At 39.1% G+C, this 16,821-nt stretch overlaps 1 protein-coding gene across 4 annotated transcripts in view; it reads left to right on the top strand.

Moving 5' to 3' along the window:
• LOC147406750 (transcription factor TGA4-like) overlaps positions 1-16,648 on the top strand; it is a 28,226-nt gene extending 11,578 nt beyond the window's left edge. For all 4 annotated transcript variants that reach the window (XM_086434945.1, XM_086434944.1, XM_086434943.1 and 1 more), the window contains 6 exons: positions 2,449-2,508; positions 2,602-2,679; positions 2,777-2,840; positions 11,373-11,644; positions 13,963-14,190; positions 16,013-16,648. In XM_086434945.1, the coding sequence (XP_086291071.1) occupies positions 2,449-2,508; positions 2,602-2,679; positions 2,777-2,840; positions 11,373-11,644; positions 13,963-14,190; positions 16,013-16,165 (855 nt within the window). In that variant the 3' untranslated portion in view covers positions 16,166-16,648. The remainder of the gene's footprint in view (positions 1-2,448; positions 2,509-2,601; positions 2,680-2,776; positions 2,841-11,372; positions 11,645-13,962; positions 14,191-16,012) is intronic.
• The last annotated feature ends 173 nt before the right edge of the window (positions 16,649-16,821 follow it).

The following is a 16,821-nucleotide window of genomic DNA, read 5'->3' as shown; positions in this document are numbered from 1 at the left end:
GCAAGTTTCTAGTAGATAATGCATAGAATATGTCTGTCCTGAATTGTGGTCCTTAGAGATGGATTGGAAAGGCTTACGAATATGATGAATTGTTTCAAAAATCTCATATTTGAGTATGTTAGGTCATCAATAATCTTCACAGGGGCTTCAAGTATGTTGGGAATTATGTCTTGATCTGACGTGGTAAATATCTTGCCACGACGGACAGCAAGGAGAGGTTTGTTTGCTTCCTCTTGGAGTGACATGGACAAATGTGAGGAGGATGAGATTAGAGATGCTTGGAGAAGTCTATATCCTTGGGAACCGGGGGGATGGTAGGAGGGGAGAATTGGATCACTAACCAAAAGAATCAGTGATGTGGCTCACAAGATATGGCATGGAAGGGTAAGGTGATATGCTCTGTAGTCGAACCACAGGCCCAGATGAATAGTCATATCAGAAGATGGTTTGGAGGGGCAGGTGGGACACAACTTGGTTGCTTGATACCTGACAGAATTTAAAAAAATCCACCACACTAACAGACACTGAAAACTATGCTCACATATCTAAAAGAAAGGGACATTTGTAGAGTGGAGTATTAATTTTCAACGACCAAAAGTGCGTGACCCGTTAGATCTAGCTAGATGTAGTTGTCTTGGACGAAGAGGATGTACATATTGATCAGGTGAAATTTGTCAAATAAAGATGGAAAAAAGACACAACGTCATGTGGAAACATAGGGGAGAGGGGGAATACCTTGAGATCCACAAAGGAAACGTACAATGGATCATGAATCGATCTAGTGATGGTCCATGAGTGTGGAGTGATAAGAACAAATAATGTGCTCTATCAACAACCCAAGGAAAAGAGCAGATGTTGAAATTCATGAAAAAATAGGAGATGGATTGTCGTCTCCGAGAGAAATATAATGGGAAAAGGGGGTTGGCTGATGAGGGATAGAAAAAATGACTCAGATGAGTGGGAGATTTGGACACTCAGGCTGGAATAATTTTGACAAACCTATGTTGCAGAGCGGCCAGGTGACATGAGTATACTCAAGGAAAGAAGTGGACTCCAATCAGGGAAGATGGAGAGAGAAAAAAGCTAGTCTCCCTTTCATCAGTTTTTGCTCGGTTACATTTAGAGAAGAATGAGAGAATAAGGGACACAATAAATTTAAGGTATCGAAAGCTGCAGACAGAGAATTGGGAAAATGCCATCCAAAGAGGATTTTTGAGAGAAGATGATATAGACCATCATCATGTTTCTAACCTAAGTTGCCAGAAGATCTGGAAAGCGAATTTATGTTGGTAGCAGAAGTGTTATAAAAAATTAGAAACTGAATTATAAAAATCTTAAACATTAATAATAGGGAAGAGGTGGGAGGGGGTGTGATTTCTTTGAATATGGGAAATTACTTCCCTTTACTGTAATTTCTTTACTACTTACTGGCTTTGGTTCTCATCAAGAACCAGTGAGCCATTTTTAGTAGCCAGCTTACTTGGCGTAATTTCAGATACATTCATAGGATGTTCTTTATGAGTTGGGCTCTTAAGAGGCAACTCATCCAAGTTTCCTTGACTGGGTTTTGACTTGGTTGAGACTGCAAAGCAGAAAAAAATGGTACCTATTTAAATTAAGGGAAATGACTTCCATCAATTGCTATTTCCTTGTTACTGGCATATAGTTCTCATCAAGAACCAGTGCACCAGTTTTAGTATGCTGCTTACTTAGCCAAATCTCTGATACAGTATAAGATGTTCATTATGAGTTCAGCTTTTAAGAGGCGACTCATAATGAGTTTCCTTGACTGGTTTTTTGACTCGGGTGAAGCAGAAAAAAATAGAAACCATTTGGCTGCATCGCTGCGGCATTTATATGATACTTATTATGACTGAACCTCATGCCAGTACACCCAAATAGGCTATAAACAATTCGAGTTGGTAGTGTTATCACTACCCAGACCCTAAACATGTGTATCCAAACCCTTCAAGTGCCATAAAATTGTCAAAAATTGCTATATAACAATGAAGTACCAGACTCAGCTCAGCATTGTTCTTGTCGTAAGCTTGATTTGACGCTCAGACTCAGCTTAGTGAGAGCTGACTGTCAGCCTTAAATATCAGCGAGTTGGCTTGGTTTATTTTACATCCCTACTCAAAACCAGACTAGTGCCAAACGTAGTTATGACTTGACCAAGATTATATGGCTGTCGCATAAAAAGAAGTTGGTATTTCTTAAAAGCAAGTTTACTTAATCCCCATGAATACCTTTGTGGTGTAATTAGTCTCTTTGCAGGTTTTGTTTGTTGTATCACCGTCTTGTATGTGTGACTTGGCTCACAGGCCAAGCATCACTAGTTGTGCATGCATCATGGGTGATAGTATGGAAATAATATTCCAGTTATTACTTCGACAAATTATCAGTATGCATTCCCAACTCCAATAAATGCATAATTTTTTTTTACAGGTATTAAGGCGTCTTGCACAAAATCGTGAGGCTGCTCGCAAAAGTCGTTTGCGGAAAAAGGTAAGAAGAAATGTGCTAGAAAATATATGTCTATTTTTGAAGCTCTCTCTGTTTGGACTTGTCATATTAACCTGATTTATTTCTGTTTCATAGGCCTATGTTCAACGATTGGAGACAAGTCGTTTAAAGCTGACACAAATAGAGCAGGAGCTTGAGCGAGCTAGACAGCAGGTGCGAAGAATAATTTCTTTTATTATCATCTTCTATTGATCAAGAAGAATGGCAATTTATTTTCTTATCTGATGCCACAGTGAATGCCTTATCGCAGGGTGCATACATAGGTGGTGGAATAGATACTAGTCATCTGGGGTTCTCTGGAACTGTGAACTCAGGTTTGTTGTTTGACTTGTTACAAATTATTATTAATCTTTTTGATATCCTCATTCACCAAATGCCGCTGCCAGTAGTAAATATTGCTTTTGAATTTGTGAGTAGTAGGTATCCACTTCATTTGGAAATACTCTAGATAAGAAAATTCTATGGACTATTTCTCACTTTATTTTCTTGGACATTTTGTGACTGTATAGCATCGGACAGATTCTGTGCAGTTGAGATATTATCGTCGAGGGTTCCAAGTACTCATCTTTTAAGTTGAAGCTCAAGTGACATTTATGCACTCACTTACTGATCTCTTCATTGATCATTTCAAGTCCCTATTTTCTCCACTGGTTTATTCTGGAATTCTTCAGTTTTTTTTTTTTCCAGATATTGAGTCATTTAGTGATCATTAAAATCCACAGTGGGTCGTTTACAGAGCTGTCCAGTCATTTAGGGTTTACTAAAATCCAAATTGGATTTTTTTTAATTACTAAGGGTTGACCTCATATGGATTGGCAAAATGAGGATTATGGAATGCTTTGGAAATATCATTTCGAAGAAGCATTCACAACAAGCTTTGTTTAAATAACCTTGACATAACCTCATGCTAATCTTGCTGTAGTAAGGCCTGACTAGGTTTTCACTGGATTATGCTGTCAGATATGTCCCATATATGGGGAGTGCTTTGAAGATTTACATTTATGTGGTCCAAGAAAAAAAGAAAAGGGCCTTGAAAGTCCATCTCCTCGCTCAACGATCAATTAAACTATCACTCTCCCTAATCCAAAAGTCATAGGGAAAAGGTCTTTGAAACCGTAAACAAGTTCTGGCTGCATTGGATCCTTGGAACCAAATTGCCACAAAGTACTTGGAATGTTGTGCAATTCATGCACTCCTTCCAAATATCCCCCATGCTTATCTATAAAAATTTCTGTTTTTGTTCACTAAAGGCGGTGAGAAAGATGTTACAAGTTGGCGCTAATCAGGGAAAAGAAAACCAAAGATTTAAATAATATCAAGTGCATTAAAGGTGAAGATGAGAGAATGCTATTAAGAAAGAAAAGATTAGGGAAAGGTGAAGGGTTTATTTTCAGAAATTATTAAATGAGGATCAGCATAGAGACTTTGGGCTAGCAAGAGATACATGAGAGATGAGAGCACTAATACTTCTGTAGAATTAGAAATTCAAAAGCTAAAACAGCTTTACTAAAGATGAAAACAGGTAAGGCCTTAGACTAGATGGTGTTAAATAAGTCATTAGGGCATTTTAGTCTTTTCCCTTTTTTCTGTTTATCTTATGTAAGTCTTAATAGTCTAATTAGGGCTAATTAATAAACACTCTTAATTTTTCTCTCTGTTTTGAACTTGGTATCAGAGCCTGCGATCGAACTCGAACTCGAACTCTTTCTTCTTCCTCTACAAATTCAATCGAATCATTCTTCCTTGGAAACAAAGCCCCTACATCACTCGTCTTCAACCTATATCACCCCTACGGGGGTTATTTGTTGCTAAAAACCCCATGCGATAGGGAGTTAACTTGATTCAAAGCCTGCGATCAGGCTATACTCACAGCAACGATGCTGTTGACGTTGTGCGACGCCTCTAGTGGCTGTACTGAAGTCGTACGACGCCTCTAGTGGCTGTACTGAAGTCGTACGACGCCTTTGGTGGCTGTATTGAGGTCGTTGGTGGCTGTTGTGACGTCGTGTGGTGGCTGTATTGAGGTCGTGCGACACCTATCGGAGCAGCTTGGACATCTACGATCAAAGAAAGTGGTTTATCTAAGTTTTTTCAACACAGCAAGTTGCTGTTCTGACCTGTACGACTCATCCGGTGGCTGTGGTTTTAATTGTTTTACTCACATAGTGGTTATAAGAGGGGGCCGGCAGTGTTTTGAACATCTACGAAGTTTTTCGATCACATTAGAGTGCTCTTTGAGGCTGTTCTCCTACTTATATTGCTCATTGATTACCTATATTTGCGGTAATGATTATTGGATCACTCACAACAGTATTTAATTAGCCCATATAGCTCTTTTGATCGTGCATTGTCACCTTTAGGGTGCTGCGATCACCTTATCCTAAGGAGTTGTGCTCTCATCTTCTTGAACTTTCTTCAAACCAAAGTACTCGGATTATTTGATGGCCTCTGAGTCATCCTCTTCCTCGATCATTGGTACTAGTAATAGGTCGAGTGGTTTTCCGTCTCATTTAACCGACTTTCCTGGTATTCAAATCACTACCGTGAAATTAGATGGTCCTAACTATCTTCTATGGGCACGATCGGTTGAAATGTTCATTGGTGGAAAAGGGAAGATCGGTTATCTCACAGGGGCGGACAAACAACCTACACAAACCGACAATTCTTACTCCCAGTGGTTTGCTAACGATTCTATGGTCCGTTCTTGGCTGGTTTCATCGATGCAACCACACATTGCAGCCGGTTTTATGTTCTCCTCGACAGCAAAACAGATATGGGATTCCGCAAAGAGTATTTACTCGCAACGTCAAAACAATGTCCGAATTTTTAACCTTGAGCGTGAGATTTCTCGACTCTCACAGGGTGACTCTTCTGTTACTACGTATATATCACAACTACGTGCTCGGTGGGAAGAGTTGACGTTTTATTCTTCGTATTACTCCTGGAAGGACCCTCTTGATGAGACATTGTATGCATCAATTCTGGACAAGAATCGGGTTTTTCAGTTTCTGGCTGGTCTTCGGGATGAGTTTGAGTATGCGAGAGTTCATTTATTAGGAATGGATCCTTTTCCTTCCCTACAGACTGCGTATTCCTATGTCTTGGCTGATGAGAGTCGTCGCGCAGCTGTCATACCCCTTTCTTCGGGAGATCACTCCGCTATGCTTGCTCGTCTACCTTCTTCACAGTCCCACAGTGAGTCTCTGCCTACCCGTCAGCGACATAAGTGTGATCATTGTGGAAAGTTGGGTCATGTGAAAGCTCGCTGTTATGCACTTCATGGTCGTCCTAATCAGCATCGTCAACAGTCTCAACGGTCTTCAGCTCATGTAGTTTCTCAACAAACGAATGATTTAGCACCTCCTTCAGCTACTACCTCCTCGTCGGATTCGGTATCTCTGTCCCAAGCCGAGCTTGACAAGTTCAGAAAATTCTTCAATTAGATAGAGACCTCATCACAGCCAGTTTCTACCTTTGCTCACTCAGGTACCTTAGCATCTGCTCACAGTGTTTCTACCACTTCCTCACCATGGATCATTGATTCTGGTGCCTCAGATAACATGACCGGTACGTCTTCCCTATTTAAAACCTATAGTATTTGTTCTGGTCATCGCAAGGTTCGACTAGCTGATGGTTCTTTGTCTTCCATAGCTGGTCAAGGTCATTTACCCATTACATCTTCTTTATCCTTAACTAACACACTTCATGTTCCTCAACTTACTACTAACCTTGTATCTGTTAGTAGTCTTACAAAAAATTTGAACTGCAGTGTAACCTTTTATCCCTCTTATTGTGTCTTTCAGGATCTGGAGTCGAAGAGGACGATTGGCACTGGACATGAAGTAAATGGATTGTATCTCTTGGACGTTCCCGGTTCCCCTAGCACTTATTCTGCTTTTCAGCTTAGTAGTAGTCGTAGTCAGTCTAATAAGGCTCTTGTAATGCGTTGGCATTTACGTTTAGGCCATATTTCTTTTGGATATTTGAAACACATGTTCCCTACTTTATTTCATAATAACAATTTGTTTGATTTGTCTTGTGAAACTTGTCAATTAGCTAAACATGTGCGTTCTTCTTATCCTATTAGTATGAATACCACTACTCCTGCTATGTTTGACTTAATTCATTCTGATGTGTGGGGTCCTTCCCCTGTCCCATCCATTCTTGGTTTTCGCTACTTTGTTTTGTTCATCGATGACCACAGTCGTACCACTTGGGTTTATCTTATGAAACACAAGAGTGAGGTTTATGGTATCTTCAAGCAATTTCTTGCTATGGTTCATACCCAATTTGGTTGTACCATCAAGACCTTCCGTTCTGATCATGGTACTGAGTACACCTATAGTGAGGTCTTGAAACTTTGTTTAGAGTCTGGCATTGAGCATCAAATGTCCAATGTTAAGACCCCTCAGCAGAATGGTCGTTCAGAACGCAAAAATCGTCATATTCTAGAGTTAGCTCGTGCCATTTCTATTGGCATGAATGTGCCTCAATCCTATTGGGCCGATGCAGTTCTTACTGCTGTTTACCTTATTAATCGGACCCCCTCTAGTGTTCTTCAGTTTGCCACACCCCTCTCTAAGCTCTCTCCAGATCGTTCTGTGTTTCCACTTTCTCCGCGTGTGTTTGGGTGTGTCTGTTTTGTTCAAGTTCTTGCCCAAACTCGTACTAAACTTGACCCTAAGGCCGTAAAATGTATCTTTCTAGGTTATTCCTCTACCCAGAAAGGATACCGTTGTTACCATCCTCCTTCTCGCCGGCGTTTCATTTCTCGAGATGTTTCTTTTTTTGAGCATACTCCTTACTATAGTGGGTCCGTTGGTAATCAATCTGAGTGGTTTCCTCTAGATTCACCTGATGATTCTTTTCCTTCTTTATTTCCCCTTCCCATGCCTGTTCCTCCTTCTCCACCCCCCGTCAGTTCGTCTTCTCCTCCATTGCAGGTTTACTCTCGACGTCCCCGTGATACTACCATCACTTCGATGCCCGACCAGCTCGCCTCCTCGCCTCCAGCTCCGCCTCCGTCTGTTCCCTGTGATGATCGTCCTATTGCCACTCGTAAGGGTAAGCGCACTTGTACTTATCCCATTTCAAATTATATATCTGATTCTGTACTATCCCCCTCCTATAAGAGTTTTCTTGCTTCTGTTTCCGTTGTTTCTCTTCCTACTACTGTTGCAGATGCTATTGCTCATCCTGAGTGGCGTGCAGCTATGATTGATGAGTTGACTGCTCTTGACAAGACTCAAACTTGGGACATTGTTCCTCTTCCGCCTGGACGGAAAGCTGTGGGTTGTCGTTGGGTCTTCACGCTTAAGCATAATCCGGACGGTTCCATTGCTCGTTATAAGGCCCGTTTGGTGGCCAAAGGTTATGCTCAGACTTATGGGATTGATTATCAGGAAACTTTTGCTCCGGTTGCCAAGATGACCACCATTCGTGTTCTCCTTTCTGTTGCGGCTATCCGCGGATGGCCTCTCTTTCAGTTAGATGTCAAGAATGCTTTTCTCAATGGTGATCTTCAAGAAGAAGTCTATATGGTCCAACCTCCTGGGTTTCTTCCTTCTGCTTCTCCTGCACATGTTTGTCGTCTTCGCCGGTCCCTTTATGGTCTGAAGCAGTCTCCTCGTGCTTGGTCTGAGCGCTTCACTAAGGCCATGCATCAGCTTGGTTTCCATCAGAGTTCTGCTGATCACACCTTGTTCTTGCGTCACTCCCAAGGCAAAATTGTTGCTCTGATTGTGTATGTGGATGATATTGTTCTTACTGGAGATGATGCCGATGGCCTTACCGAGGTCAAAACTTATTTAGGACGTCAATTTGAGATTAAGGATCTTGGCCATCTTCGCTATTTTCTGGGTATTGAGGTTGCCCGGTCTAAGTCTGGTATATTTATTTCTCAGCGTAAGTATGTTCTTGATTTACTCAGTGCCTCTGGTCAGCTTGGATCTCGGCCAGCTGATACTCCTATTGAGCAGAATCACAGGTTGGCTGATTTTGAGGGGGAGTGTGTATCAGATATTGGCCAATATCAGCGTCTTGTGGGAAAGTTGATCTACTTGTCCATGACTCGTCCTGACATTACCTATGCTGTTAGTGTTGTCAGTCAGTTTATGCACTCGCCTCGAACATCTCATCTTGCTGCTGTTTATCGTATTCTTAGATACCTTAAGGGATGTCCTGGTCGAGGTATTTTATTTAATAATCATGGTCATCTTCGCATTGAGGCATGGACAGATGCAGATTATGCTGGTTCAGTGACTGATAGAAGGTCTACTTCTGGGTATTGTACTAAAGTTGGTGGTAACTTGGTAACTTGGCGTAGTAAGAAGCAGGATGTGGTTTCTCGGTCGAGTGCTGAGTCAGAATACAGAGCTATGACACTTGGAGTATGCGAGTTGTTGTGGCTCAAAATCTTACTAGCTGATTTATGTCTTCCTGTGCCGGTCCCTTTCTTACTGTATTGCGATAATAAATCAGCTATTAACATAGCTGCAAATCCGGTTCAGCATGACAGAACGAAGCACATAGAAGTTGATCGTCATTTCATTAGAGAAAAGATAGTTTCTGGACAGATTTGTACTCCCTTTGTTCCTACCTCTCAACAACTTGCTGATGTTCTTACTAAAGGTGTTAGTAAAGCTTCCTTTGAAGATGTCTTATCCAAGTTGGGCATTGTTGATATCCACGCACCAACTTGAGGGGGAGTGTTAAATAAGTCATTAGGGCATTTTAGTCTTTTCCCTTTTTTCTGTTTATCTTATGTAAGTCTTAATAGTCTAATTAGGGCTAATTAATAAACACTCTTAATTTTTCTCTCTGTTTTGAACTGATGGTATTCCATAGAAGTTTGGAAATGCATGGAAAATTTCAGATTGCCTTGGCTAACAAGCCTATTCTATAATATTTTAAAGATGAAGAAGACGTTGGATGAGTGGATAAAAAGCATCATGGTATCTATATGAGAATAAAGAAGACATTCAAAGATATATTGACTATTGGAGTATCAAACTAAAAAGCCACACTATGAATATATGTGTAAAAGGGATTGAACAAAGGTTTAGATAAAAATTGAATATTATTAGAGGACCAATTTGGTTTTGTGCTAGATAGATTAATCATCGAGGCAATCTTTTTACCTAGACAAATAATAGAGAAGTATAAAGAAATGAGGAAGAATCCTCATAGATTTTAGGGAAAGCATAGGAAAAGTACCTAGAGAGCTAATTTGATGGGCATTGGGAAACAAGGGATTCTCGAATGGATGCATATTTTTTTTAAAGATAATTTTATTAAGAGAAAGAAAACCAAGGGGGGTCGAGAGGACCAACCCAAAACAAAAAAAAGAAACAAGGCAAAAAAGCAAAACGACAAAACTCTCACGACAACGAACAAACCCTATCCCATCTCACAACAAAATCTTCAAAAAAGATCTCCTTAAACACCTTATAAAGTTTGCTCCAAGAAAACATAAGCTCCAAAATAGAAAGAACTAAACCGTCCAGCGTAGATTATTTTCTTTCAAAAATGCACCGGTTGCGATGATTCCAAATACCCCAACAAATTGTGAAAGGGACCATCTGTTTAGAAGACAAGAAAGATCTTCCCCACGTCAACCAAGACTCCAAAGCCGACTCGACTGATCTGGGCTATACCAAACAAAGATAAGAAATGCGCCCAAATGTGATAAGCCACCCGACAGTGAATAAGTAAGTGATCCACTCGAATGGATACATTGACATAATTAAGGACATGCATACAGGGGTTGGGACCTGTGTGAAGGAAAATGGAGAGAAGAAGGAAGTTCCCTGTGGTCTACATCAAGGATAGTTTTTGAATTTGTATCTGTTTGCATTCATTATAGATGAAGTAACTGCTCATGTTAAAAACATGGCTTTCAATAGAAAAAGACTTGGCTATGGACAAAGTGGACTAGAGGAGCACGATTCATTTGGCACCCCAAGTCTCTGGGATAAGTTTTGCTGTCACTCAATAATTATCAGATTGGCTATGTTTTTGTGTATTTTATCCATGGTTGAAAGTTGTGTTCTGTTTCAGAATGTTTTGGTTGAGTCATCCCGGTTTTCGGTTGAGACTATAATGAAAACATTGACCTTGAAACACTGAATGCTTCCGATTATCTCAGAATACTTCGGTTTGTCTTGGAATGTTTTGATCGAGACATACTTCGGTTTGTCTTGGAATGTTTTTGTGTATTCTATCCATGGTTGAAAGTTGCGTTCTGTTTCAGAATGTTTTGGTTGAGACATCCCGGTTTTCGGTTGAGACTGTAATGAAACATTGACCTTGAAACACTGTATGCTTCCGATTATCTCAGAATACTTCGGTTTGTCTTGGCATGTTTTGGTCGAGACATACTCGGTTTTTCTTCCAACTTCGCCTTGAGATGAGACTTTATACCTTGAGTTTGCCTATAGCACCTATATATTTATAATATTTTAGAGAGGTTTGTTGATTTCTCCCCCATTTTTTATGGGTTTGTTGAATTGCTTTCTTGTCCCTTTTTTCCGATAATTATAAGGAACTTTCTTGTACCTTAATCAATTTCTTTTCCTGGTTGGAGCCCTATGCTCTTTAAAACTGTCAACTCTTCCAAAGAGAGACTCTACAACGATTGATGTGCAATCAGGATCACCTCAAAAATGTCCCACATGCTTCTAAGATATTTATGGAATTCTCTGTTGCTGCTCAATAATAATCGGATCAGCTTTGTCTTTGTATTTCAGTGCCTGTATGCTTCTAAAATTTTAGAGATTTTGTTGAATTGTTTTCTTGTAATTTCATCGTCTTCTTTCGTGCTAGTAGCCCTTATTGGTATCTTGTAGGGATTGTTGCATTTGAGATGGAGTATGGACGCTGGGTCGAAGAGCAAAATAGACAGATTTGTGAGCTGAAAAATGCTTTGCAAACTCGTATAACTGAAGGAGAACTTCGAATACTTGTCGATAGTGGCATGAAGCACTATGGCGATCTTTTCAGTAGGAAAGCAGCTGCTGCAAAGGCTGATGTATTCTATGTGATGTCTGGCATGTGGAAAACGCCAGCTGAACGTTTCTTCCTTTGGATTGGAGGATTTCGCCCATCAGAGCTTCTAAAGGTGATGCATGGTTTAATTCAATGTATTATTTGGAGAGTCCTCATCTTTTAGTGCTTGATAGTCATTTTCATACTTCATTTAACACTCTTGGTCAACATATAGCCTTTATGTTTCAGAATTCCCTTCATACCATTTTTCTCCTGTAAATGTTTACTTGTTTTTTGATGAATAAAACACATTAAACCACTTAACATTTACTATATTTTATCTATTTACCAGACGGATATCGTGTTTTGTAGTGATTTTACTCATTTATTCTTTTATTATCTTCTAAAATGTTTCAGTCACTGCTCTATATCATTAATCCTCTGTGTTCTTCATTTCTCTTCTCATCAAGGTATACTGCATTTCCCTTACATTACCATACTTCGTATCAGAATGGATATTTCATGAATTCTTCCTCTTAAAGCTACGTTTACATTTAAGTCATTAGTGTATCTTTCTGTGAATATTATAGACATAAAATAACTGACTTTTAGTGCAATATAAGGTCCTGTCGGGGATATGGAGGTGATCAGGATTTTACGCTCACTATTCCAGGGATGCCAGCTAAGATGTATTCAATCTCAAAAAACAGTGGTTGGATGCTATAGACCGTCTTATTTATTCCATCTATTATCTTTTACCAAAAAGAAAACCTAGTTGGGTGTCGTTAGACAGTGAGTCCAGAACCCTGCATGTACCGGTTCTGCTTGGGTTTACAGATAATAAAAAATCTCTAGATCTATCCTTATATATTGCCCGAGGGACAAATGTTATACATTCTTTTACAGTAAGGTGGTAATCATGAAGGTGCCAGGTTGTTAAGTTGGTAATGCAGTGACTGTAGACATTACCTTGGGTTTTGAACCTGCTTTCATCCACTAACTACTAACCACTGACTCTCTTGCCTATCAAGGAAAAAACAAGGAATTCAAAGACAATATCAAACCCCATATAACGTTGAATTACTGAAATTATTGTATTTCTAATACTCCCCATTCCTTTCCGAAATATGTTTCTATAGCGTTAAAGATTGTTGGTCACCTTGTTGGCTTGAAGCGTGTGTTTTATTATGATATCAGTTACTCAACTTCACTCATGTGGGAAACTATTGAATAAGGTAGTTTAGATATTGAACAAAAGTTTTTATGCATATGATGAAGCAAGTTTTCATGTGCCTTCTACGTTATTATGTGAACATGAAGTACAATGAGAACAAGTTAATACTACGTTACCTCAATGCTGTCCATGTACATCTTACTTGTACACTCGCATGAGATTTTGGAATACTTTGACTGGCTCAACTGATTACAGGCTTGAGGTTGAAAAATCAGAAACTTATTACGGATGACTTGTGACAGAAATTAAAAGTAATATGCATCAACATTCTCATGACCACTGGGATGTTAAACTTTAATGTCCTCAAAATCAAAATGGTCTTTTTGGAGTTCCATCAGATTGTGTTCTTTTTGTGAGGGAAGCTATTTTGTATCTTGAATTAATCATTTGGAACTGTGACCTTGGCTGTATAGTCTTCAAGTTATAGGATACTGCATCTTAGGAGTGTTGCTTCTTGAGTGTACCTTGCACACAATAATCAATGTTTCCAACCTCTGGGATTTGGTCCACATGACTAGATTATATTAGAGTTTCACACTCAGTTTCTCCACTGATAACCACGATTTTATTAGAAGAAGACAAGGAGTCCTCAAGGAGATCAACAAAAGAGAGCAGAAAACAAAAAGAAAAAGCAGAAACGAAAAACAATAGAAAGAAAGAGAAAAAACAAGCAACAGCAAACAACAAGAACCACCCACACCCAAAAGCCCCTAAACTCATGAAACTACTTGCACCAATGAAACAAAAAAACCCATGATGCTAAAAATGATCTTCTGCGTAGAATGCTCCTTCCCTTTGAAGATCTGCCCATTCCTTTCTTTCCACAAACCCCAACAGAATCGAAAAGGGAGCACACCAATATAAATTGAACAACAAGAAAAAGAAAAAGAAAAAGAAAAACCAAATCTGATGAGCCACCCCACAATGAAGAAAAAGATGATTAACAGACTCACCATTAGATTTGCAGAGAGCAGAATTCTGCAATGACCACACTAACTACTAATGCTTTCGTTCTTTAAATATCCGGGGATATCATAACGAAAGCAGATTCATGTTGGGATGAAGTACTAATTGTACTCTAATATAGATATATGTGAGTAGTTGCTCGGTATTTCATTTTTGTTGTATTCTTTTATGGATTTTTTTGTAGCCTACCGTTAATTGAATGTTTAATAATTGATAATGCTTATTCCATCTTTGTTTTATGTTGGTAACAGGTTCTCACACCACAAATTGAGACATTGACAGAGCAACAAGAAGTCCTTGTCTCTAACTTGAAACACGCATCTCAGCAAGCCGAAGATGCTCTTTTTCAAGGGATGAATCAACTTCATCTAACTCTTGCTCAGACCTTAGCCATGGAACCATTGGGTGAAGTAAGTTACGTGACACAGATGTCTGCTGCAATGGAGAAGCTAGAAGAACTTGTGAGTGTTGTGAACCAGGTAAAAAATATCAAGAGCCTCATCAAGTAATTGGACATAATTATTATGTATTTAGCTGATGCTAGTGCTGCTTTCTCATATATTATATTTTTGAGATATTTCTTTGTCATCCTTTGCATAAAGGAGATTTTACACGTGTGCAAATATTTAGGTGCCGCATGCTAGTTAATACTCATTGAGACTGAGGTTGAGATTTTTCTTTTTTAAACCTTAGCATAATTGTGAGTTGGGAATGCTTTACGACTAATGTTGCCATAAATGTTTTGAGATACGGTAGAATATCTTATAGTCATGAAAAAGGCAGGGTAGAACCAAAAATATATGAGAGCTCCTTTGGAGTCTAAAGGCTTTAGAAGATATAGGATCAAGAGAGAGCATGTGGAGTGCAACTATAGCATTGATGCCCAAGGATAGGAATGCCCAGGAAAAACTGATGGTCAGAAAAATACCCAAAGCAGCCATTTTCGTTACCTTGGTTCTATGATAGACAAGGATATAAAAATTTCAGGAAAATGTTTCCCATAGAACTATAATTGGATGGTTAAATTGGAGCTGTGCTTCCGGAATGCTATGTGATTGACTTCTAAAAAATGAAGTATGCTTTGTGGTGCTGGTGTTGGGTGATCAAGAACCTGTTAATAGATTTAGCATAACAAAGATAGGGATGCTGAGATGGATGAGTGGACAGACTAAGAAAGATAAATTACAAAATGAATGTATTAAGAATTGCCCCATTAGGTGATATATTAAGATAAAGTTGATTGAGATGGTTTACCATGCAATGAAGACCGATTACAATCAATGAAGATGAACTATTTTTTTTTTTTGGCCCTGCTAAATTCTGAACTTGAAATGACTTAATGTGGAGCATTTTACGAAGGATTGTCATGTGGTAGTACGGACTTGTAAGTCTTAGTTTACTATTTCGTGGAGATGCTCTGTCACAGCTTACCGAGAAGAATACTGAGGTATTAGTCAAAATCGCTTGAACAGATTTACCAATAACTTACTGCCAGGTTATTAAACTCCCTTTATGTTTGATGGCTTCCAACTACTTAACTACGAAGTTGCCAACTTGGTTGGTAAATGGTAATACCATAGATCTGGGTTCGATACCCTCCTTCAACAGCTTACCTATTAAAAAAAAAGAAAAAAAGAACAGAGAGAGAACAAAAAAACAAACATTGACTTGAACTTTTATGAACATGTAGATGTACAAGTGGTTGTTCTTGTAAAGCTTTTTAAAGGGGAATGTTGTTTGCCCCCTGGAAAATTTGTAAGGATGGAGCAGGTTCATTCCACAAGGAAATGATGTTTTTACTACTAGAATTTATGGATTGATCAGTCCTGGACAAAGCTTGGTGGTACTTTTTTGTTTGAAGCTGTGAAGGGGAAAACATATTTATTTCAATGATTGCACATAGTAATGTTAATAAAGTTATAAAAAAAAAGAAAGAAAAGAACAGTTTTTGGGTGTAACTTAATGTGACCATGTTCATTCCTCAAGTGGTTTAACTACATGTAACCTTAGAAGAGCTCATATGCAAATTCTTGGGACCATTGTACCTTTTTTTCAGTTAATCTGAGAGATGAAATATTGAAAATACACATTTGTTTACATGTTAACTCAATTATGTGGCACCATCTGAATGTATGCCTACTGTCCTTATATCCTGTTTATGGAAACAACCTTCAATCAGATATTTACCTTATGCATGTGCAGCTTGACCCATCATTTTGAGACTAACTGACTAACTACAAGTGATTCTCCCGTCTTTTTTTTGAGACTAACCGACTAACTACAAGTGATTCTTCTGAACAGGCAGACCACCTTCGCCAGCAGACGCTGCAGCGGATGTCTCACATCCTGACAACCAGGCAAGCAGCCCAGGGCTTGCTCACTTTGGGGGATTACTTCCACCGTCTTCGTACCCTAAGTTCTCTTTGGGCTGCTCGTCCTCGTGAGCCAGCCTAATCTAAATGGGGGGGATCCATATAACATCATTGCCAGTCAGATAGATAACCTGAGCAGGGAAAATGTTCTTAGCTCATATCATAAGCTCCATTGCATCTATTGCACGTAATCTGCTTAGCTCGGCTGCCCTCCTGAGATCAATGGGAAGGTGTAAATATGAATATCCACAATCTGTATACAAAGAGGTGGGTTTGTGTATTGAGTTATCCTTAATGCACGTTGTATATTATTTTGTTACACGAAAATGGTTGTTCGAAGAGTTGGTTGGCCGTCAGTGAACATATATTGGCCTTCTCATGTAAAATTATAGATTGGGGATGATTTTATCTGTTTGCTTTGTAGTAGGGTTTGAAAAGGGGTGCTTGAAATGTACATTCGTATTTGTCAGTTTATATTCCCACTGTTTTGAGAGGATCCCTTGGTTTTTTCGCCTGTTGCCTTCTTTACTATGAAGATGCTTATATAATTAATTGTATTTGAATATTCGCAGAACAGGATTACATGCATGTGGCTTACTCTTAGTGACATTCAGCAATAACTTCATACAATGCGCCTGCATTAGTGTCAATTGATGTCATGTTAACAGAACAAAATGGGCTTGCATCAAGGGTATTTTAAAGACTAATGATAACCGGACTTGCTGAAACTGATGCGGT

The sequence above is a fragment of the Akebia trifoliata genome, chromosome 3 (genome assembly GCF_017979445.1).
Source record: "Akebia trifoliata isolate Shusen 1 chromosome 3, ASM1797944v1, whole genome shotgun sequence".
NCBI lineage: Eukaryota > Viridiplantae > Streptophyta > Magnoliopsida > Ranunculales > Lardizabalaceae > Akebia > Akebia trifoliata.
Note: the sequence above shows the minus strand (reverse complement) of the source record. Positions and strands in the feature narration are given on the sequence as shown.